A 24,161-nucleotide genomic window follows, 5' to 3' on the forward strand; every position below is an offset into this window, starting at 1 on the left:
AGTCTGTAAAGGCAGGACTCCCGGGCAGGCAGGGTGGAGTCTTGGAGCAAAGGATGAGGTCATGCCTGGCTCTGGGCCTTGGAGGCGGGTGAGGGGAGTGGTCTGGAGCAGGGGCTAAACTTAGAAGCCTGTGGGTGGCTTCCTTGCCACCTCCCACTGGGTTTCCTCCCCCTGGATCTGGGGGGCTGGGCTCCTCTCTGGCTGGGAGGAGTGTGGCCCTGGGCAGGGTGTGACAGTTCCACCCTCCCCTCTGGGGTCTGCCTGGGAGCTCAGGAAGGCCACAAGGCCAGAGGGGTCCACGCTGAGAAGAAAAGGAGGCTTTTGCATAGAACGAGATTTTGTTTTCAGTTTTTTCTTCCTCCCCCTTCCCCCAATTGTTAGCAGCTTGATGTGTCATTCTCCCCAGCAGGGGAGGGGGTGGAATGGCTTGGGTTGTAAACTCCCTCCCCCAGCCTTCCTGTCCTGTGGAGGGGCAGCTCAGCTGGGCTCTGGTTCAGGCTGGGCTCTGGTTCAGGGTCGGGTGGGCGGTTAAGGCTTGGCTGGTGCGAGAAGGTGGTCTGCTGTGTCTTCAGAGCTCATTCCTCCACTCTGGCTCTACTTGCAGGGACAGGCCATCTTCTCCCTCCCGCTCCTGGGGGAGGTAGTCGTGACTTTGGGGCCCTAGAAAGAAAAGAGGTGAGCCCGTCTTCCTCACCTCCTCCCCTAGCACTACCGGAGCCCGGCCCAGCCATACCTGAGGTAGAGGGCCTGAGCTTGCTCAGGCCGTGGAGCAAGTTCTGTCCCTGCTGGAGGTCCAGTTTGTCCGGGAAGGGGCACCCAGTATACCCCCCGTTTTCTTTACAGAATTCCAGGAATCTGTGGGGTACAGGGACATTCACACACACATAGCTGCGCAGGCCTGGCCGAGGAGGGCCGTGAGTGGCTGGAGGCGAGGACTTGGTCCTAGGACACAGGCTTGTGCCTCTGGGCCAGTGGCTTTTCTGGGGTACCGTGAGGATGAACAGACGGACCCCCTCCCCGAACAGAACTGCGGGATTAACTGAGCCCCAAGGAGGTCCTTCCTATCGCTGCACCTGCCCCAGGCTGGGGGTTGTGGCTCCCCAGAGGGATTACGGGGGTGGGAATGCTCACACTTTCCAGTCAGGGTCATGGCCCAGGAGGAGCGGGTTGCCCACCACGATGAGCAATGCCTTGGCCCGGGTCACAGCCACGTTGAACCTCTGGAAGGAAGGAGTGCTAGGGTCATGGGAGGGGAGGGCCATAAGGAAGGAAGAATTCCTCCAACCAGCCACCAGCCCTCAAACCTTAGGGTTCTTAAGGAAACCCAGGTTAAAGTCCAGGTCCAGCTGCACAAAGCTCTGGCTGCTCCGCACGGTAGAGATGAGGATGACGCTGCGTTCTTGACCTTGGAACTCCTCCACGGAGCCCACCTGGAGGTGAGAGACAGGCCTGCAATCCGAGGCTCATGGGGGCGGGGGAGCAGAGGGAAGGATGCGCCCTGCCTCGGGGAGCTTGAGCTCCAAGGCTGTGCAGAGAAGACCCCGGGCATCTGTCACAGCGGAGGGAGTGAGCAGGAAAGAGAATGGGGGGGGGGTACTGCCCTGGACGCTGAAACCCAAAGGGGGAAGCCAGGCAAAGGGGTGGGGGCTAGAAAGGATTCTCAGCAAAGACAACAGTCGCAAGGACTTGGGAACTCAGAGCAGTGGTTTTCAAACTTCCCGAAAGACAATCGCTAAGCGCTTGTTAAAAGAGGAATCGGAGGCCTCTAAGCCTAATAAGCGCACCGGTTATCAACCCCGGCTGCTCGCTAGATCACCTGGTGAGCCATAAAAACACAGCGAAGCCCTGGCTCTGCCCCCAGATAGCTGCGCTGACCCGCCGGGTGGGGCTCTGGCACCAGGCGCCCTAGCACTTTCCAGGTGATTCTTATCTGCAGCCAGCGGTGAGAACCACTACCTTAAGGTCAAAGCACCGACTGACTCACAGGGTGGGAACGGGGAGCGGGGACACTATCACATGACAGGTCAGGCAGGCTGGGAGCTGGGACTTTATCCTCAGGGCAGAGGCCTCCAACCAGCCTGGTGGTAAGAATCTAGAATCTGGTGGGGTGCTTCTTGGTCCCCGCCCAGACGAACAAGCCGCCAAGCCGGGATCTGCAGGAGTGAGAGGCCCCGGGAGAGCCCCGATGTGTCTCAGGAAGTAAGGGCGGGGCGCCTGGGGAAGTCTCTGGAAGTGGAGGGAAGTGTGGGGGGAGTGAAACCGTGGTGAGTGTCACCTTCAAGTCTTTGATGTCATCCAGTCCCCGAAGCTCCTTGTCAAGTTTGGTGATGCAATGACGGATTTTTTCCACCTGGAAGATGGGGACAGGTGCCTTTCTCTCATGCCATTACCTCAGGGTCCAGGTTAAGAGGGAGCTAGGCAGGAGGCCAGGGAGCGAGGAACAGCTGACCTCTGAGCTCTTCTGAGATAAGGGGCCAGCAGAGGCCTGAGCTCCTGGAACCTCCACCTAGTGGTCTGGCTACGAAGGAGGTACCCCTCGATGGGAACTGAGGGCCTGACCTGCTTCCGGTATGGAGAGATGACGCCCACGCTTCGGGGGCTCAGGCGGGCTTTGCCCTTCTTGGAGGAGGGGGCCAGGAGCAGCTTCAAGTAGGAGGTCACTGTGGCAGCCTCTTCCGGGTTGAAGAATGATGGGCTGTTGCCCTCACGCTCGTCCTTGCCCATTACGCCGTGAAAGATGATGGGAAAGCCCTGGATAGGGGGTCAGGGGAAACCTTCAGCCAGACCTCCCATCCCCCTTCCCTCTCCCACCCCCAGACCCATCCAGGGAATGTGGGATCTCAGGCCAAGGTGACAAAACCTGTGACTTCCACTCAGAGCCGCCTCCTACCTTGCACCTTTAGGAGGAGGGAAGCTGGGGTACAGGGGCGGCAGCCTGAGCCCCTGCCCTGTTCAGCCTCACCTGTCGAGGCAGACCCTCCCAGCGGCAGAAGCGCTCTCGGTCCACAACGTCAGCACAGGCCTGCAGCTCCCCTTCATAATAGAGCCGGTTAGGAATATCCAGGATGGTGGGGTGGGACCTGGGAGGCAGGAGGAGGAAGATGACTTCTGCCCCGCCCCTGGGTCCCCCCACTCCCCCTGCTCGGGGTACACACATCCTCCCCCTGCCACCCACTCCCTGGACGGCAGATTTGCTGATCTACGGGGCGCCGCTAGGCACTTTTTTAAAGATTTTATTTATTTGACAGAGGGAGGGGGAGAGAGTATACAAGCAAGGGGAGCAGCAGGCAGAGGGAGAAGCAGGCTCCCCACCGAGCAGGGAGCCTGACACGGGCTCCATCCCAGGACCTGGCTTCAGGACCTGAGTCGAAGGCAGATACTTAACTGACTGAGCCACCCAGGCGCCCCTCCGCTAGGCACCCGTAACTGCACGAGGCAGAACCAAACGGGGTTCCCGAGAGCATCTGGTCCATGGATTTCACGGGCCAGTCAAATTGAAAAGGAAAGAACAGGAAAGGGGGAACTCATCCTCCAGTTTCAATTTTGCCAAGGAAGGACAGTACAAAAATTATCATCTATTGCCATTCTTTGACAAAATACCGTGTTAAATCTAAAAGCAGAAGTAATAACCCCACAGCTAACGCCGACTGACCTCTTAGTGGACTCATCAAGGAACTAAGAACTTAAGAAATTCATCTGAGCTTTTAGGTACATGTATTCCTTGACTAAAGCAGGCATAGCTCTTTAATTTGAATAACGATTAGGTTTATGAAAAAACACACTGTCCCAATTTTCCTGATTTCTCCTCGGACTGCCGGGAAGCCAATCCCCCAATACATTTGCTCTGGAGTGAAGCCACTTGCAAGGTCGGAGCCCACGAGCAGCAGCGATGGGGCTGGAATGGAGATCATGGGCTTCCCGCATCCCACAGCCTCTGAGCAACAGGACTGCAGGATGGAGCCTCGGGCGGGGGCTGCACAGAGCAAGTGAAGGCACAGACCGGCAGGTGCAGTGAGGGGGCGGGGATACCTGTAGTTGCGTAGCAGCTTGGTTATGAACTGGGGGTTATAGCCATTGGAGCCCTTCTTGTACAGGGCATTGTAGGTCAGCAGCCGCTCCAGCAGTGAGTACCCCAGCCCATGCTTCTGGGTCAGCGGGGAGCGCAGCACCGGCCCCAGCTGCCTAGGGTCTCCTGCCAGCACCAGCTGCCCTCCTGGATTGTCTGTTTCCTTGACTTCCATCAACCCTGAGAGGCGGGGTGCCACGGGGAGAAAGTTAAGCAGTGGGACCTCCCCCAACCCCATGCAGGGCGGTACACACGCAGCCCACCCCTCGCCCCTCACCTGCTATGGCCACGAGACTCTCGGGCTCCATGGAGTGGCCGGCCTCGTCAATGAAGATGTGTGTGAAGTGATCGATGGGAAACTGAGCTGAGACCAACCTGGGAAGCGTCAGGCCGAGCAGAGGTCGTAAGGGGGCACCTGACCACCAAACCTGAATGCCCACCCAAGCTGGCCCCTCACCCCACTGCCAGGCACCATTGCTCCCCAGCCCACTACCTCCTTACTTATACACACAACGACTGACACACACACACACACACACACACACACACACACACCCCACCTGCTGGCCGTGATGAGGGTAGTTATCAGGACACGATATTCTTGTAGCTTCTTCTTGGCAGGAAACACGTAATCCCCCTTCTTTGCATCCCAGTTACAGCAGGGCTGTGGGGTGCGAGGGGAGAGAAGGAATCAGCCAGCTCTACCCAGCCTCACCCTCACTCTGGCTCTGGGTCTCCCAGGCAGTTTTCTTCACCTCCCTCACTTCCCAGGAAAACGGAAGGCCAGAGAGGGGTCCTGACCCACCCAAGCTCCCACAGCAAGTATCAGAATCCAGGTAACCCCATTTCCTGGACCCAGCATCCACCCTGAACCTCCCGGCACCTGCCACCCCTCACCCCTGCACACTTCTCCAGGTACCTTGATGTCCTCGGGCACCATGCGAATGTCCCTGCTGGGGGCCAGGAGGCGGTAGATGGAGCTGGGCAGGTGGACCCGGAGCCGCTGACAGAGAAGGTCAGCCCCTGAGTTGGACGGAGCGCAGGCCAGGATGTGGGCTTTGGGCAAGTGTTTCACCACCTGCAGTGGGGATAAGCACAGTGTGGGAAGCGGCTTCCTTGGCTCCAGAGGCAGGAGCAGGGGAGAGACTTGATTGTGACTCATGTTGGCATGGGGGGCGGGGGGGTCGTTTGTGTCCCAGACCTGAGGGAAGCAGTGACACAAAAGGCTACTTCTGACCACCCCTCTCCCCAAGTCCAAGTATGCACTTTACTGCTGGAAAACTGGTGTAGTAAACATTCGAGTCTATGATGGCCGAAACATGACTGGGGACCCCAAGTCGTGCAGGACCCACCCTGCCCAACAATGCTCAGTGGCCACACTGACTCTTGATGCCAGCCCGGGGGTGATCAGGGAGCTGGAGGCACCCAGATCTGGGAGGTGCTTGGTCCCAGGGGACTCGGCATAGGCCCCAGGTCTACGCTCAGGCCCCACCTGCTTGATGGCTTCCACTAGGGTGACAGTCTTGCCAGTGCCCGGAGGCCCAAAGATGATGTAAGGGGCTGGACGGGTGGTGCCCGTGACAATGTACTTCATGGCCTGCAGCTGCTCAGGGTTCGACTCCAGACTGCGGTCATACAGCCTGGCGGAGGGGCCGGAAACAGGATGTCACCTGGTGTCCCAGAGGCCTTCCTGACTCTATCCCCAATACCCCACACTCCAAGTAGCCCAGGAGCACCCCCGCCCGGTCTCACTTGAGCTTCACATCTGAGGGCAGCAGCGGGACCCCACGGGAAGCCACGGGAAAGAGCATGGGCCACAGTGGCCAGCGCCCCGTGAGCTCCAGGGCGCGGTGCTGCACCCGCAGGGGCTGGCGGTTGAAGGTGAAGTTCACCTTGAAGGTCAGCCCATCCACGAAGCGGCTCAGGAGGCTTTGGGAGAGGAGAGGGGGAAGAGCTCCAGTTAGGGGCCAGCGCACACTGCATCTACCCTGATTCCATTCCTGCTTTTCAAGACAGCCATGCGGTCCCCCTCCAGGAGAAGCTGCTACTGGGGCATCTCGGGGTTCCCCCTTAAGAAAAGCTGTCCCTGGGGTCCCACTCATCTCAGGGAGAGAAACATCTGCTGCTCTGGCCTAAGAAATACCTATAGAACCTTCTAGCAGGTCATGAGTCCCCCAACACCCACCTCGTGGAAAAGCTCAGCTTGACACGGTCCAGTTCCACCTTATGTACAAAGCCCTTGTAGGTGACAGGGTCCTCATGATGTGTTTCAGAGGACAGAAGTGCGAACAGGTGGTCCCCCCGTAGCACTGAGGGGCGGCTCTCAGTCACCCCGGGAACCTGTGGGGTGTGGACACAAGCAAGCTTCTATCCCAGGGATGGCTACTGGAGGGCCCAACTGCCTGGCTCTCCAGAACCCTGCTGAGGGACAAAGACTGACGCGTTGTCCTTCTACCCCAAGACCCAGGGAGCTTTGCTTCTTTCCTCTCCCACCTGCCAGGGCAGAAGTCGGGGGATAAGCAAGGAGACAAATCTGCCCAAACAGCACAGAGATGCTGAGCGCAGCAGTCCTGGAAACCCTCCCTGCACAATTTCAGAACTTGAGAGCCAGATTCCCGGCCCATCCGTTTACCTTCTTGGCCAACTCTGATCCTACTCTGCCCTTGAAATCTTAACTCAGTTCCTGCAATCTTTCCCTGCTCATCCCCAGCCCCCGCCTCTCTTAGCAGGTGTCCTTCTTGGCACTGCGTACAGGACTCTATGCTCATGTGTACGACACTCGACATCTGAGAGCCGGAAAAGGATCCAAGAATTATCTAGCCCAGCTCTGTACTTTCCAGATAAAGGAACTAAGGACAAGGGACTTGCCCAAGGCCACATCGCTGGTGGTAGCCATGTGTGGACTAGAACTCAGGCCCGCCCTCCCCACTGCTCTGCTCTGACACCCATTTGGGGCACAGGATGCCTACTCTGCTCCTTGCTGAGCCCCCTCTGGGGGCAGGAACAGTGCTCCCTCCTCGGCCTATGAGCTGGCTGACATGAGCCCACCCTCCCCGCACCAGAGGCGGGCGCCGACCTCCAGCGTGAGCAGCCTGGGGTTCTGGTCTGCGGGGTCCCAGGTCATGGGCACCGACTCCAGGTCATAGTGCCGGATGTCATGCTCCATCTGCAGCTCCTCCAGGTGCAGCAGGAGCCGGAGCTTCACCTCGTAGTTCCTCCACTGCAGGCCTGTCTCCAGCTGGGCCCTGGCACGGACGGGGGGGGCGGACAGGAGAACGGCACGGGTCAGGCAAGCCCCATGTGCGGGAGCAGCCACCCTCTCCCGTCCACAGCTCTGGGGCTTTGAAAGCACGCGGAATCAGAGAGGACTAGAAGGGCAGAGAAGCGGGCGGGGCTTGGAGACCGCGGAGCATGGGTCCTGGCTCTCCACTCCTTCCTTCCGACGCCCCTGCCCCCACCTCAGACCTGACTTGGCATCCGCACCATGGATCCTAGGGCCTGGAACATTCTCCCGCCAAGATGCTCTTGTGCTGTATGCCCCTGCCTCACTCAAACGTCATTCTCTGCTCAAATATCACCTTCTCGAAGAGGCCAGCACTAACTGCCCTGCTCCTGACAGCACACCCCATCCCCTGACCTGAAAGTGTAGCTTTACCTGCGTTCTTCGTAGCACTCAGCACTATATGCAACTTACAGACTATGAGACAGATGCTCATTCCCCCCCACTGCCATGGGCAAGGCCCTCACGTGAATGATTGCCTTGAACACTGCCTGGTACACGGCGCATGCTCAGTACAGGAACGAAGGAACGGGGCACAGGAGGCTGAGGAAGAGCTATGGGTCAGAGCGAAGAGACACAGAAAGCAGCATGAGGGGGCAGAGGGGGGACTCTTACTTGATCTCAGCAATCTCCTTTGGGGCAGTGAAGATACTTGTCCCCTGAAGAAGGATGGGGAGCAGCTGCCGGAGGCGAGGGGGTGGGCAGTATGTGCCCAGTGCCATACTCAGCTCCAGGTCATAGCCCCTAGCGCTGCAAGAGTGACCGCAGAGTCAGAGATCTCTCCTCCTCAGAGAGGTGGACAAGGCCCTTCCCCGGAAGATGCAAGAAGCCCTTCTAGAAAACTATCGCTGAAGGGGGTCAGCAGCTTTTACCCAAAGAGGCAGAACTCACTACCCCACGAGGCTACTCATCCCGAGGCTGGACCATCCTCATTTTTGGAAAGCACCATACTTGGAAACATTCAAAAAACACATATGGGGGCGCCTGGGTGGCTCAGCCGGTTAAGTTTCTGCCTTCGGCTCAGGTCGTGATCCCAGGGTCCTGGGATCAAGCCCCATGTCGGGCTCTTTGCTCAGCGGGGAGCCTGCTTCTCCCTCTCCCTCTGCCTGCCGCTCCCCCTGCTTGTGTGCTCGCTCTCTGTCCCTGTCAAATAAATAAATAAAATCTTAAAAAAAAAAACCCACATATGTAATACACATATATGTAAATAATATGGGTATAAGTCATACACGTTCCTTAGAGAAAAAATCAGAAAATAGCTAATAAATGAGTAAATAAATAATATTCTCACCATCCAGAGATAACCAACATTTAACTCTTTCGCAGGTAAACTTCTAGACTTTTGTCACTTTGTATTACCTACGTGTAGTTTTAACAGAAAGAGCTCAATTGCCTACAGTTTGCTTTTCTAGCACAGTATCCTGGAAACCTCTAGCAGTGTCAAAGAGAGGTCTACATAAATTCTAGGATTCCATTCACATGAATGTCCAAATAGGCAAATCTAGAGAGAAAGAAGACAGATGCTGCTAGCTCAGGGCGGGGAGGGAAAGGGGAGCAAATGGGGTGGCAGCTAAAGGGCATGGGTTCCTTTGTGGGTGATGAAGTGTTCTAAAACGGATCGGTGATAGTTGCCCATTATCTGTGAATATACTGAGAACCGGAACTGTATACTTTGAATGGGTGAATCGTACAGTGTGTGAGTTATCTCCCTCAAGCTGTAAGGAGGAGAGAGAGGTCTACCACAGGCTGCCTGACAATCTAACATACGATCGAAAATGCTTAGCATTTTTTCAGAGTCACCTGCAACTTTCTTCCCCATCAGAAAAGGCCCGGAGGAGTTACAAACTCACTTGGAAAAGGGGCCCTGGCTCAGGCTCTGGGCTCTTCCCATGGGCCCCCAACTGTGGTGCCGGGCACCCCAGCCTGGACTGGGTTGGAGGGGAAAGGAGTTACCGATCAGGTCTCTCTCCTTCCTCTATCCGGCTGGTCACTACAGGGTTTCCACTGATCCGGGTCCGCTTGAAAGGAGTCGTGGGCTTCAGCTGTGCAGCCAGGGGACTGTGGGCCACGGCGGCCAAGAAGCGGGCAATGTAGAAAGTGCCAGCTCCTTCTGAACCGGGCTCCCCGGGGCCCAGCAGCTCCCAGAGCACTGTGGCCGGGAAGTAGCCCACAAAGCCGGTCTTGCAGTGGACATGGAGCTCGTAGCACTCGCCTGAGGGAGGACAGCAGCGTGAGAGGGGACCAGGGAGGGATACTCCCCCAGCAGCCACAGCCCAGGGCAGGGGCACCCCCCACCGACACAACAGCAAGAGCCTGTTTCCCGAGGACCAACTCTGCCCAGGGCAAGCCCCTGTCCAAGGGCTCTTTCCCGTGGAAACGCACTCACCAGGGCCCAGTGGGCAGGGCAGCTCCTGGTCCCCATTGTAGAAGGCAAACTGGGGGGTCCGGCAGAGTGGGAAGAGGTGAGTGAGGGTGACAGGCTGGGTTCCTCCGTTCCGAAGCCTCAGGGTCAGCACCTCCTTGCGGTTCAAATCCAGGCGGATAAGGAGCTGCCCATCTCGGGCTTCATGGGGCCCCTGGACTTCCACGTCCACCCCATGTTTCCCGTGAAGATACTCAGCCCTGGGGAGAGTGGGAGTCAAGGCGGGGCTGGGACAGGAGGGGCCTAGAACAGGGGAGGCTGGCCAAGTGCCAGCTGAGCTCAGGAGCTCCACCGCCTCTCCCCAGACAGACTAGCTCCTTCCCTACCCTTCCCCCACTCCTTGAAGGAGGGGGCCTTACCCCAACCTGAGGCCACCCACTCTTCCCTCAGCCAGACAGCTCCCCACCCCCCACACCCGTACCCACACACCTGTCGTAGAAGATCTTGGCTAGCAGCGACTTGTGGTGTTTGCTGATGTCTGACCCCAGCTTCACTCTCCTCTTTTCTGGGAAACACACGTTGGCCCAGCGGTCGAGTCTAAAGAACCTGACCCGAGTCTTGGTGACGTAGGCCAGATTTGCAATCTTCATTCCATACAGCATGGAGGAGAAGCCAGGGGCAGGGGTCCCAAAGCTGCCGGAAGCAGAGGAGACTGGGAAATGAGGGAAGGCAGGGCGGCTCGGTGGGGAGGGCAGGAGGGGACGGTGTCTGCGGGTGGCTGTGTGTGGGACACACCAGCCCTGCCGAGGGACAGGACAGGACCCAGGGACAGAGACTCAGGCCGGGGGGCAGAGGAATTTTTAATGTTTTCAGGGAATTCAACAGGACTTCCCGAGATAAAATACGATTGTTCAAAACACCAGGTTGCGGAGCGTGCGTTTTTGAGGAGGAAAGCCCAGGACTGGCCTGGCGATTTGGAGCACGAAGGGAAGAGAGAGAAAGAAATGAGTGTTTTTTGGGGGGCAAACTACTCGGGACAGAAAAAAAAGATAGCAACGACCCAGTGGAAAGAGCTAGGGCTAAGGGGAAGCCGAGTGAGTTGATTCACAGAGGGGGACCTGGGGCCCTGCCTGACGGTGAGGAGGGACAGAGGGGTCAGAGAGAGCACAGATGTCCAGGGTGTGTGGGCAAGGTGGCTGATCAGACAGCAGTTTCCACCCGAAGTCAAAGGGTGCAGGTGGAACCCAAGCAGGAAGGGAAAGGATCCTTCTCCAGAGATCAAATAGCTTGGTTTTGTGCCTAGAGAAGGTGAAGATAGGGAAAACTGGTCAGAGGGACAATAACCTCAAGATTTAGTGCCTGGAATTCAGTTTAGTCAACTCAACACTTACGGAGACCTGTTATGTGCCAGACCCTGCGCTAGGCCCTGGGGGTTCAATGAGGCAGGAGACCGAGCCCTGCCTCGAGGAGCCCAGCACAGACTGAACGCATGGATTATGGCATGCCGCCGGGGGTGCAGCCGAGGAGCGGCACGGAGCCAGGCTGTCGGAGAAGGCTTCCCCGGGACAGCAGTCTAACTGAGTCCTGAAGAATGAACGGGTGTCAACCAGGTGCAAGAGCTCGGAGTGCCAAGTGAGAGCCAAGGAGGAGGGTGGAGGGGTCTCCAAAACAGGTGCTGGGGGTTGGGGGCGGGAGGGGAGGGGACCTCCCTTAGCCGGGTCACCTTGGGCTACTTCACTTCTCAGTCTCGCTCTCCTCCCCTGTAACACAGGGATAAGGACAAGTTACCTGGCGGGGTTGCTATGAGGGTTGCCTAAGAGACGGGCGCTGCGGTGTCCGTCTAGCCCAGCGCCTGGCACATAAGGAGATCTCCATAAGGCGTGCTACGATTAGTATCACACACAGCCTGGGGGCACTACAGTGACAAGTGTGGGGCGGGCGTGGTGGGAGGCAGCAGAGGTGGGCGGGGACCAGGTTAGGCAGGTTGGCATGCCAGGCCAGGAAGCCTAGACGCGACCCTTAAGACCAGCAGCTCCCCTCCTCTCCTGGCAACCAGGAGCCGGGGGGCATCCCCGCATGTGATGTATTCAAGATCTGAACAGCTGACCACCCTCCCTCAGTGCCTTCTAGGGAAGGGAAGCAAATCCTAGTTCGTAAGAACCATGGTAATCCCTATTTAACTCATAAGGCTGAAGCAGCATGGTCACTCACTAGCGTGTAATGAGATCATTGATGGTATGGACAATTCCCTGGTGCCCCGTCACTCTGCCCCTCTCCCTTCTCACCCTGAGCAAATGAGAGTGATACTACTCAGAAAACTCTGAATCAGCGCTGATTTGTTTTAGAAAGATAATAAATCATGTGAAAACATAACAGAAAATGCTCAGTAAATGTTACCTACTATTATTAGTATTCATATTAGTAGTAATAGTAGTACTAACAGTAGCAGTGGTAGTAGGAGTAGTAACAACTTACTTTCAGCCCACGGCAGAGGCTACACTGTGGTTACAGAGCCCCCGCGGGTGGTGGGTTTTAAGCAGGGGAGTGGCAAGATCATATGTGCATTTCAGATCACTCTGGCATCAGGAGTGGAGGATGGATTTGCTGGAGGCAAGACTGTAGGCAGGGACACCAGTTAGAAAAAGACCATTGCAACAGTCCAATTAAAAGATGACAAGGGCCTGAACAAGGTGGTGGTAAGGACAGAAGAGGGGCCAGATCTGGTAATATTTAGAATGTAAAATTAGCAGAATCTGGTGATTGACAGGAGGGGGGTATGGAAGCAGGGAAGAGGGAGGAGTCCAGGACAGGATTCAAATCCATGGGCTTGGCTTCCGGGACCATTCCTGAGATAGGAGGTAAAGACAGGAGGAGGAGGAGGTTGGAGGGCTGACCATGACATTTGGATTTGGACACGTTCAGTTCGAGATTCCTGTGGTCCAGAGGCGGCTGGCTCCAGGAGTCGGAAACTGAGAACTCAGGCCAAAGTCAAGCCTGAGTCGAGCCTAACACTCAGGAGTCCTCGGCTGGAGTTATAACCATGGAGGTGTTTGGGATCTCCCCAGGGAGTGGGAGTCATCTGAGAAGAGCTGAGACCAGGACAACCCAGGGAGGAGAAAACTCCCTACGAGAGGGAGGAGAATCAGCAGGAAGTCTCGACATCAGGTATCAGGCCCAAATGCTACCAAGAGGTCCAGTCACAAAGGGACAGAAATCAGGAGAAGTCACTGTCACCAGGGCCCCTCAGTAAATTCCACAAATCGAGCACAAACTCAAAGGCTCCAGGGGCATCTTCCACACCTGCGCCCTCTGAGGCACCCGCACAGTCCCATTTTTGAGCCATCAGTGGAAGGAGGACGCCCGTCCCTCTTAACTCCATTTAAGAAAACAACAGTGCAGGTGCCGACTCTCAGTTTAGGGCTGGGGAGCAAACAGGGCTCTTTGGGGGCTGAGCAAACCTGAGAGCGCATGCCCTGTCTCAAGGCGGCGGGGGGCGGGGGGCAGCTGCTTGCTACTCATCTCCAGACAGCTGTGGCCAGCAGGGAATGGAGGCCCAAGATGGCCAGACTTTCTGGCTTTTAAGAGAAGCCCTAAATCGGGGTGCCTGGTGGCTCAGTTGGCTGGGTGTCCAACTCTTGGTTTCGGCTCAGGTCATGATCACCTGCTCTGGAGATGGAGCCCCGTATGTCAGGAAGCAAAGTCTGCTTCCTCTCTGAGCCCCCTCTCTCCCCACTCGCACTCTCTCTCAAATAAATGAATCTTAAAAAAAGAGAGAGAGAGAAAGAGAAGCCCAAATCAAAATTTGAATGTGAAATCTCCTATTTTTGGAAACTTCCTCATGGGCACAGGGGCAGTAGGAACTCAACTCTGCAAGTTTTGCAACTTCTGCCCTGGATACTACCATCTCAGTATTTCTCAAATTACTCCCTGTGCCTCTTACCACCTACCCAAATGCACCTATCCCTGGTCTAAGGCAACAGCCATAACAAAAAAAATTTTCTTCCATCAGAAACTTCGTGCATACTTGTGGGAGAAGGGTCCCAATTCTTTTTTTTTTTTTTTTTAAGTTTTATTTATTTATTTGACACAGAGAGAGACAGCCAGTGAGAGAGGGAACACAAGCAGGGGGAGTGGGAGAGGAAGAAGCAGGCTCATAGCGGAGGAGCCTGATGTGGGGCTCGATCCCAGAACGCCGGGATCACGCCCTGAGCCGAAGGCAGACGCTTAACGACTGCACCACCCAGGCGCCCCAGAAGTGTCCCAATTCTTGTATTCTACATCTGGTCACCTAGATTTCTAGGAAAAAAAGATGAACACAGCCACACGACCAGATGAAAAGATGTTTCAAAGGCAGAGAAATGCAAATTACAGTCAAACTGAGACACCGTTTTACTTCCATTACACCAACAAAAGTGGAAAACAGAGCATGTGTATTACTCTTAGGCATATGTGCAGAAGTGGGCTCTCACATGCTGCTGGTGGAAAGGTGAAGTGGGACCACCTTTCGGGAAACAACCTGGAAACATCTCCCAACATCTGAAATATAGGTATCCTTTAACTCAGGAATTGCATTCCTGGGAAGGTATCCCACAGAAAGAAAAGTGCCTGCGTAAGGATCTGATCTGATAATATTTAGAATGTAAAACAAATGTAAAGTAATTAATGTAATGTGACGTAACGTAAAGACGAGTGAGGATACTTACTGCAGGATTATTTCTAGTGGCCAAATACTGGAAACCAAAAATTTCCCGTCAACAGGGAGACAGCTGAATAAATTGCCAATGCCCCTACCATGGAATACTAGGCAGCGATGAAAAAGAACACATCACACCCACCCAGATTGCAATTTACAAGGCTGACAACACCAAACGTTGCCGAGGATACCGACACACCAGAACACTCATGCATTGTCAGTCGGAGTATAAACTGGTACAATCGCTTCGAAGAAAGGCACGTTTTGTGTAAAATAAACATGTCACGATGTTCTAATTTTTAATGAAAAGAATATTACGTATGCAATAAAAACTCATTAGAAAATCCAACTATAACACCTAGTATAGCCCTAGCACTGGTATTATTCAAGAAATACTTGCTGGGAGAATGACCGAAAGGATTATCAAATAATTTCAGAGTACGCTTTTACAGACAAAACATATGAGATTGCAAAGGCTGAACCACTGGCTGGCATACAGCACTGCCCGGCACGGGCCTGGAGTGTTACATGTCAGGTTACATATATGGTCCAAACTTGGACATATATATATATATATGATTACATAATATTACATACCATTAAAAATATAATAAATAATTTATATAATCCTTTACATACTGTCCAAACTCGGACACACATATAATAATATATAAATATATATATAATAAATACACATATAAATAAATTTATATAAAGGGAGGCAGGCAGGGGAAAGGAAGTAAAATGCATAAACACCAAAACCCGGTCACACTATTTACAGATGACTACGTACATTTGGAATTATTAGTTATAAGCAGAAAGAATAAAGTAAGGCCAACTGAAGTGATAAGAGCTGTTTATCAGTAAGTTTCAGGGAAGTTGAGAAAGGGGCTCAGGAAACCGGCAGGAACTAGGGAAGGCTGAGCGGCCTCACCCTAGACAAGGTCACAACAGAGGATGAGTCCGGAAGACTTTGCTGCCAACCACCAAGAAAAAGGTCAAGCAACTTGCCTAAGCTTTAAAAATAACACTACACACAAATCTACCCTGTGACCCAGCAATTCTCCCAGGCAGATCCCCTGTGAAATGTACGAGAATGTTCACAGCCGTATATTCAACATGGCCCCAAACCCACAGCAGTCCACGAACAGAACGGCTAAACACATTGTGATTTGTATTCCGGTGAAGTGTAGTACTCGGTGAGAAAAAGAAGCTGCTGCTTGAACATGAATGAACCTCAAAAACGTTATGCGGAGGGGCGCCAGGCTGGCTCGGTTGATAGAGCACGTGACTCTTTACCTTGGGGTCATGAGTTCGCACCCCACGTTTGGGCTAGAGTGTACTTAAAACAAACAAAACATTATGCGGAGTGAAAGGTGGCTTTCACAAGAGTGCATACCTGGGGCAGCTGGGAGGCAAAGTTGGTTTCAGGCTCAGGTCATGATCTCAGGGTTCTGGGATGGAGCAGCGGGCTTAGCGGGAAGTCTCCTGGGGATTCCCTCTATCTCCCTCTGCCCGCCCCTTCTCAAGTAAATAAATAAAACCCCAAGAGTGCATACCTCTTGATTCCATTAAATGAAGTTCCAAACATGCACAAACTCAAAAAAAAAAAAAAAAAAAAAATCAGAGCGGCAGTTTCCTCTGGGTGGGTAAGGGTGAGGACCAACCCAGAAAGATGAGGGAATTTTGGGGGTGATGTCCTGTTCTATGTCTTGATAGGGACTACACACGATGCATGGACTTGCTAAAACTTACAGGATGGTTCAGTTAACATGTGTCCATTTCATGGTCTATAAATTTCACCTACATTTTGAACACTTAACAGTTAATAATAATCATGCTGAAGTGTTTGGGATGAGGTGCACTGAAGTCTGTAACTTACTTAGAAATGCACCGAAAACACTCAGATGGATCGATGGGCAGGTGTGCAAAATACTAATTAAAAAACCTAGGTGAGGGTATATGGGTGTTCGCTGTCTAATCATTTCAACTTTCATGTTTGGAGTTTGTCATAATAAAATGTTGGGGGAAAAAATTCCAACAATGTGTTAGAGGTCTACACCAGATGACCACGAATGATTTCTGTGAAGTATTTGTTGAGTAAGAAAAACAGGATGTGGAAAATGCATAGAGCACGATCCTTTTTAAATAAAACCACCCAAAGAATGCTCTGGTTGATATCATGAGTCTTCTGAGCACGAGGCAGAAAGTAGAAATGGAGGTGGGATGCCAATATGGCGAGGGACCCCCAATAAACAAGGATGTACTCGAATGATCCCAGTGGGGCAAACCAACAGAAGTGTGTTGTAAGTATGGGTGCATAAAGAGATAAATGACAGTGTGGACACCCAAAGCATCAAAAAACTTCTGAACAACGTCCAATAAACGTCTAACACAGAACATTACGGGCCCTCACTCCCTCATTCCCAACTACCAGCTTAACTGATGTGTATTTTTCTATATGTACTTTTTTCTATACATAGAGACTTTTTTTTTTTAAGATTTTATTTATTTGGCAGAGAGAGTGAGCACGCACAAGCAGGGGCAGTGGCAGGCAGAGGAAGGAGAAGCAGGCTCCCCGCTGAGCAGGGAGCCCGACGAGGGGCTCGATCCTAGGACCCCAGGGGATTATGACTCAAGCCCAGTGCAGACGCCTGACCGAGCCACTCAGGCGCCCCTAGACTTTTTCTTAAGGAGGCTCCACACCCAGTGTGGGGTTTGAACTCACAACTCTAAGATCAAGACCTGAGATCAAGAGTCAGACCCTCCAGCGACTGAGCCACCCAGCTGCCCCAAAGACTTTTTAAGCACCCGAGTTTTTCCTGTGTGCTGCACACAGTCCTACAACAGACTTCTTTCACCACCGTGGACATCCTTCTCGGACATGTTACCAAGCCAGCTCGCTCGTGTGGATGGCTGTAAAGGACAGCACGGTATGAATGCACGCGGTGTATTTCACTACTTGTCCAGTGATCGACAGTTAGGCACCTACAATTTTTGGCCATTTCAAATGTTATAATAACCATCCATGCACAAAAACTCTCGTAGGAGATTTGTGGTTATGGGACAAATGCCTTTAAAGTAGAACTTCGGGTCAAACAGAATGACTCTTCCCAACTTTGGAAAGTTCTGCCAAATTGTCCTCTAAAAGGGTTGTACACACTTAACGTGATCACTGACAGGAATCTGAGAATACCCTTTTCCCAGACCCTACCACCAGAAACCTTCAACCTTTTCAATCTTTGACAATCTGATCAACAAAAGAAAATGGTATCTTGCTTAAATCTGCATTTCCCCCCAATCACTGACATAGTCGAGGATCTTTCCTTCCGTCTGTCATTTGTTTCTTCCCCTAAATCAGCAGGAGTTATCACCAACACAAAGTGGATCATGGCCCCCTTCAGGACTCCACGGGCTGCAAGATGGAGCCCAACCTTTTCCATCCGGCATACGTGGACTTCTGCATAACAAGATAATGCAAACCCAGTACCACCACCACCACCAGGAAACATTTACTGAATACTCCCGTGTGCCTTCTCAAGTACACGCATTATCTCATTTAATCCTCACACCCAGGCAGCAACCACTATCATTCCATTTTAGAGAAGATACTGAGGCCCAGGTCCTCACGTCAATCCCTCCCCAACCGCACCTCGGCCATTCCCAACTCCTTGGATCACTCTCCGAACTTTCCTGCCCCCGTGGCCGCCCTCAGTCTGCAATGCCCTGCCCTTGGCCCCTGTCATTCGTTTGGTGAACAATACCAAATCCTTCTAGATGCAGTGCAGGAAACTCTAATAGCTAGAGCAATGGCATTTCACAACAGAGTATCAGATCTGGCAGCGATCTTAAAGGGACATCTAGTTCTGTGTTTTACAAACTGTTGAGCTGCAACTCTCATTAGTGGGTCAAGACCAGGATTTTTGAAAACTGAAGAACACAATAAAAAATATCAGAGGGCAGGGAGTGAGGCTCTTTACTGTTTCAAGGACACACACTGTTCTGGGAAAGCGGAGTACCCCAGGCTCCGAAGTAAAATGTATTCTTTACTGCCAATAGAAGTCTAACCACCCAGCCATTCTCCACGCCAGAAGCCAGAAGGATCTTTCTAAAACCCTGAATCCATCATCTCCTACTTCGAAACTTTCTGTGCTTTCCTATTTCTGTTAAGATTAAAAGCCAGCAAACGAGGAGGCCTCTCAGCCCCTGGCAAGGTCCTGCCCCACCGAGCCCCTGCCTCCCGCTGGCCTCCCGTCATGGTCACTGAGTTCACTCACAGCTCGTGAGGGTGCTACTCCCTCTGGGTCTGGAATGCTGTCCCCTTCCCCCTTACGACCGTGAACTCCCGTTTATCTTTCGAGATTCTGTTCCAACATCACTTTCTCCCAGAAACCTCTGACTCCTAGACCAGGTCGTGTCTTCCAGTGAGACGCACTCCCATCACATCCTGGACCTTTTGTTCCAAGCACTTATCACAACCGTAATTAAAGAATTACGTTTCACTGCCGCCTCCTTCCTTAGACAGGTTCCTTCTGTGTGTATCTACAGCACTTCGCAGTTTTGCTTTGCTCCCAGGAGGCATTCAGCCAAGATTTGTTGAAGAAAAGAAGGAGTCTCCTGCCCAAGGCAAGAGCAGTCTTCTCTCGAAACTTCTCATGCCACCCGTCATTCCTCTGTAGGATGGCCTCCCAACCATCACTATAGTAATGGCAGCTACCACTCCCAGAGCCCACGTTAACAGGCTACGCCAGGTAAAGGCTTTGATCTAAGACAGCTCACTTTGGCCTCACCCAACCCTGAGAGAAGGGCATTCTTTTATGCACCTTACTAGAAAATTTAGATAGTTGTTCAAAACTCCAATGCAAAACTCCTAAGTGGCTCAGCCAAGATTTGAACCCCAGCTATCTGAACACCACGCCAGCCCCTGCAGTACTCTATTACGTCTGTCTACACATCTGCTACCGTCCCCCACCCCCACTAGACTATGATCAGAGGCAGACGCCCAGGCGCAGGCGCAGAGCAGAGCAGAGCCTCATTAAATGTACTGGCTAAATAATGAACGATGGGAAAAGCCAAAAAGTTGGCAGCAGAGTATCACAACATCCTGCAATAACCTGGCTGGAGGGATGCACCCCTCCAGCAGAGGAAATCTCCCTAGAATTCCTGACGGGGGGGGGGTGACCTGCTGTAGCTATTCTCTTGCAGATCAGCTCTCGATCAACTCGACTTCCTCAGTTACACCCTGCCAGCACTTAGGAGCGTCTACCTACCGGGTTCTATGCTGGGGACTGAGGGAAGGTGCCAAGGTGACGAAAAGCCTGTCCCCACCTTCAGAGGATCTGACCATCGGGTCGGGGAGCCGGCCATGTACTAGTTTGAACACAACACAAGGCAGCGCACTGGGGCTATGTAACCTGGGTGTGAAGAATGAGCTCGGAGAGCCCAGAGGAAGCAGCAGAGAATTCCCACTGGGAGGACGAGGGTTGATGTCACAGCATTCCAGCCTGGGTTTAAAGGATGCGTTAATAACGTTCTCTCTAATCATAACAGAAATCTCCAGCCACCCGGCGTGGGGAGGTGAGGGGGCATGCTGAACGAACCCAGTTCTGCCTTCTGGAGTGACAGGGACGTCTAATCCTCTCCATCGTGACAGTCGTCAAAATAGTCCAGGATTACTACCTCGTTCTCCCCAATTTTTCTCTTTTCAAGGCACACATTTCTCAAGTTTGTGATTTTAAGTAATCTCTACACCCAAGGTGAGGCTTGAACTCATGACCCGGAAATCAAGAATGAAATGCTCTACCAACTGAGCCAGCCGGGTGCCCCTCTTAGGTTTTTTTGGACTGGGTCTCCTGACAGAATGAACCCACAGAGAAGCTTTTTCTCCCTCTGTCCGAGTACTAAGGCTACTTCTTGGCTTCCAATGCAAGGCCAAGGTCAATGTCACCTTCTCCAGTGAATTCCCTAATTACAGAGGAGTGGTATCTATTTGCATAAGAAAACACAAAATTCCCTAATAATTACAGGGCAGTATCTTATTTGCATAAAAAACAAATGCACAGAGTAAAAATTATTTTTGAAACCCCTTAAATTCACCCATGAAGTGCATTTTATCTGGTTTTCCATATATGCAGTCTGACACAGCCTGTTTTTCCCCAGGACTGGAACATTCTGTGTCGCTTTGGTTTAGAGTTGATAAAGACTCTCCTTGACCAAACTTTAGTCAGGCTCCTCTGAACCCCCTTCTCGATTAGGCCTCAACCTTGCCCCCCACCCCTTAATGTGTCCTCTTAGTCATTTCCCATCTACTCACCCCTCACTCTGCAGTTGGCTCTCAGTTCCCAGCTGTCTTTGCTGTGTTGGGACTACAGCTCGTCTCCCCTACTACCATAGTCTTAAATAGTCTTCTCCACCCGTCTACCAAGTAACCAAATAACACATTCTTTACAGAGCCAAAAGAAGTAGTTGACTTGTCTTCAGAGCCACGCTGTACTTCTATTTCGTGAACATAGGTGAATTCAGGGATGTGAAGAGCTGATAATGTCTCAATAGTAACTGCTCTTTCCTCCCTTCTCTTCAGCAGGTTTCTTATCCCTATTACACTCCTCATGTTATTTGACCATTTATGACAGTATTTCGCATGCATACTCCATGCCTATTATGGCCTCTTGCTCCCCTGGGCTCGTGTATTGTTCGTCTTTATGTTCCCCGCAGTGCCCTGCACAGGGTGAGGGCATAAACAGGTCATAATCCTCGCCCCTTCCTCAGATGTTGCTTGAGCCTGTTAATGTCCCTCTTAAAACGTGACACTCATTACTGGAAAAAAAGAAAAATCCAGATATGATCTGGTCAATATGGAGAGTCACTACGTCCTCCCCCCCAACCTCAAACCACACTTCTATTAACACCGTCTAACACTTCTTCCACTCTTTTAGCAGCCACACCGGCCTTTTGGTCTGTTAAAACCCAGAGCCTTTTTCGGGAGGTCTGTTATGAAGCCGACATCCCCACCACCCCGTATTTATTTGTGTAAGTCTTCGCATTTATCCCTGTTAAATCGTGGCGTGGTTTTCGGCCCAAGGCTGCAGCCTGTTGATAGGTGTTTCTGAAGCACCATTCTGCGGTTTGCCAGAGAGAAGTGTCTGATTTTCACTTCGATGCTAACAGGAAAGGGGGACCAAACAGCCTGCAGCCACAGGGTGAGAAGGGCCTCCAGGAGGCTGGCTCTGGGTCTCCATGGAGAAGCCACAGGTGCTAATGGAGGGTTGGTACGCACGTAGTTTGCGCGCTTTTCTTCTTTGCCGAGCTGCCCGCGATTCTCCCTCCGACCCCGGGTCTCCTCGGCTCCGCGGGATAGCGGACCCCCTCGGCAGCAGCCCCTCGGCAGCGGGGCGGGGGTCCAGGCAGAGCCCGCGCCAGGGCCGGCCGCCAGCGGCGGGCAGCTTCCTCCCGCGGTCCCGCGATGCCTGGCCCCCCCGCGCCCCGAGCTCCCCTCCCCCCACGCCGAGCGCCCCCCCTCCCGCTCCCCGCCCCCGCGAGCGGCGCGTGAGCGCGGGACCCCGCTCTCCGCCCGGGCCCGGGCCGCCGGGGGGCGCGGGCTGCGCGGGAGGCGCAGCGCCGGGACTGGGCGCAGGGGCCCGGCTGGGCAGAGCGGGCGGGCTCCGGGCGGCGCTGGCGGGGCGTGGGCACGGCGCGGGAGGGGAGGTCTGCGCCGCCCCGGGACCGGCTTGCGCCACTGGGGGAGCTGCGTCCCTCCGCGCCCCGGGGCGGGAAGGGTGGCCCCGCGGCGGGGGTCGTGGCGGCGAGCTGGGCCCGCGAATCTGGGCCGGGGAGTGGGCCGGCCCGTACCTGATCTTGAAATCCCAGTTATAAACGGTCCGCAGCCGCTCGCGATCTGTCTCCATGTCCAGTCCCCGATCGACCAGGAAACTCTCGAAGCACTGGCCCGTCTCCCGGAGCTGCCGGCAGCTGAACTTACTGGGCATCGCGGCGGCGGCTGCGGCCCAGGCAGGAGGGTCCGTGGAAATGAAACTGAAAGTCGCCGCCGCGGATGTAAGTTGGCGGCCCTGGGATGAGGGTGCAGCAGGGGGAAGCCCCCTAACTCTGACCTCTGGTCCTGCAGGCTCCCTTCTCCCCACCAGGCTTCCCTCCTCCGTTCTTTCCCTACCTGAGCCTTCCCTTCGGTCTCTCCGTCCTATCCCCTCCCCCTCCTCCCATTAACTCTTTCCTAAGGAGTCTGACCCCTCCCTCAGGGCCCTCCCCTTACCCCAAGCTCCCTCCCCTGGCTTCTAGCCAGAATCAGAACGTGGCTACCGCCGGGGGCCCCCTGAGCCGCCCTGGAGGACTTCCGAGGCTCGGCGAGGGCTACTCCCACGCCCACCCCCCAGGGCCTCGGGACTTATTGAAAAGCAGGAGAGCAAAGGGCAGGGACTGGGACCTGGGTAGGCTGCAGCTGGACTGGGGCCGTTCATCCAGCACCTCCCCCAGACTGCTGGGGACAGAAACCAGTACGGAAGCGAGCGGCACGCCCCCCTCCCCCATTCTCCCTCCTTGGGCTTTCAGACGCAGGGAGGAAGGCATGAGCCGAAGAAGTTCGGGGGAAAGAACCAAGTGTCTCTCAGATAAAGGTGTGTACGTGTGGGAGGGAGGGACAAGGGGCTCCGCCGGCACGAACAGTCATTACTTTTCTCAGCTACACAGGTTTCGTTTTAGTGGAAAGGCTGGCGATCCCTGCCCTTGAGCTACATATTTGGGCACTTAATTGCATTCCAGTCTGTATTGCTCTTTAATTGTTACGAGTGTATAAGCAAGGGTTGCCCCAGTCATCAAAATATCAGCCTGAGAGCAAGAGGCTCTTCTGTTAGGCAATAACTGGTTAATAGCTACAGCATCAGTACCAGGAAGAGAAGTAAAAGAGCAGCGCGCTTCAGAAGACAGACTATTAAGACAAACTAAGGGGGGGGGGCTCCTCCAACAAACATAAAACAAGCCTCTGCATCTATTTATGCTCCCTAATAACACACACACACGCGCACACACACACAGAATGGGGCAAAGATAATAAAAGTTATATAAAAAATTTCTTTAAACAAATATACCAGAGTTCCAAATATATAAAAGGTAGTGTTTTTCTCCAAAGTAATTCCCCGTAGGAGTCCACACACTCAATCTAACCTAGTGTGAGGAATGTCCAGAACCCAGGTCACGCTCCAGCTGGGCTACTCTTGTGCCTTTTCCCAGGCCAATAACCAACTAAAGCCAGGAATAACAGATTATAGCAACAGAAAATGCAAAGTCAGTGGGAACCAAAGCTAATGGGAAGGGGGAAACAGGGCAGGGGAAGTTGGGTCTTAGAATTTATGTCTTAGAAGTTGATTATGCCAAGTAGAGGAAACCCCTAGGAAAATAGCCGATTTTACCTTCTTTCTCCACAATTACCTGGTGAGGTCTGAAGAGTAGGAGAGAGGGGAACCCCTTAAAATCGCCTTGTTACTTACCATTGCAAAAACGTACCATCTATCACACCCACACTGAATGTCTGGCTCCATTCCGATAAGCAGATCGAAGTCCCCTTTACTTTTGGATGCCTAATGCGCCCTTCCTCCCTGGTTTCGCCCATCTCCTAGATATCAAAACATGCAAATAGCTATAGTACAGTACCAACTGGAGTAAAAATGTGATGCCATGTGGTTGTGGTTACAATGAAACCTCTCTAAACCAGTTTCATCTAGAAAAATACACTTCACGTGTTGTAATTATT

General features: G+C 53.3%; 1 protein-coding gene across 1 annotated transcript; it reads right to left on the reverse strand.

The window, feature by feature from the left end:
• Positions 1-319: 319 nt before the first annotated feature.
• MOV10 (Mov10 RISC complex RNA helicase) lies at positions 320-22,517 on the reverse strand. The gene is made up of 20 exons (XM_040626894.1): positions 22,250-22,517; positions 10,198-10,401; positions 9,733-9,968; positions 9,300-9,558; positions 7,962-8,096; positions 7,143-7,311; positions 6,252-6,406; positions 5,819-5,995; positions 5,559-5,706; positions 4,986-5,144; positions 4,627-4,730; positions 4,344-4,441; positions 4,030-4,246; positions 2,963-3,080; positions 2,560-2,751; positions 2,276-2,350; positions 1,305-1,430; positions 1,132-1,220; positions 734-855; positions 320-660 (listed from the first exon to the last, which is right to left on the reverse strand). Exons 1-20 carry the CDS (start codon positions 22,384-22,386, stop codon positions 569-571), a joined length of 3,012 nt encoding a protein of 1,003 aa, XP_040482828.1. The 5' UTR covers positions 22,387-22,517; the 3' UTR covers positions 320-568.
• Positions 22,518-24,161: the final 1,644 nt, after the last annotated feature.

This window comes from Ursus maritimus, unplaced genomic scaffold (genome assembly GCF_017311325.1).
Source record: "Ursus maritimus isolate PB19 unplaced genomic scaffold, ASM1731132v1 scaffold_12, whole genome shotgun sequence".
Lineage (NCBI taxonomy): Eukaryota > Metazoa > Chordata > Mammalia > Carnivora > Ursidae > Ursus > Ursus maritimus.

Bases quoted from the DNA above. Each gene is read 5' to 3' on its own strand.
- MOV10 (XM_040626894.1), bottom strand. From the start codon at position 22,386: ATGCCCAGTAAGTTCAGCTGCCGGCAGCTCCGGGAGACGGGCCAGTGC. The intron at 6,407-7,142 runs GTCGGCGCCCGC...CACACCCCACAG, and splicing joins CCAGGCTGCTCACGCTGGAG to GTTCCCGGGGTGACTGAGAG. The intron at 1,431-2,275 runs GTGACACTCACC...TCTCACCTCCAG, and splicing joins ATGACATCAAAGACTTGAAG to GTGGGCTCCGTGGAGGAGTT.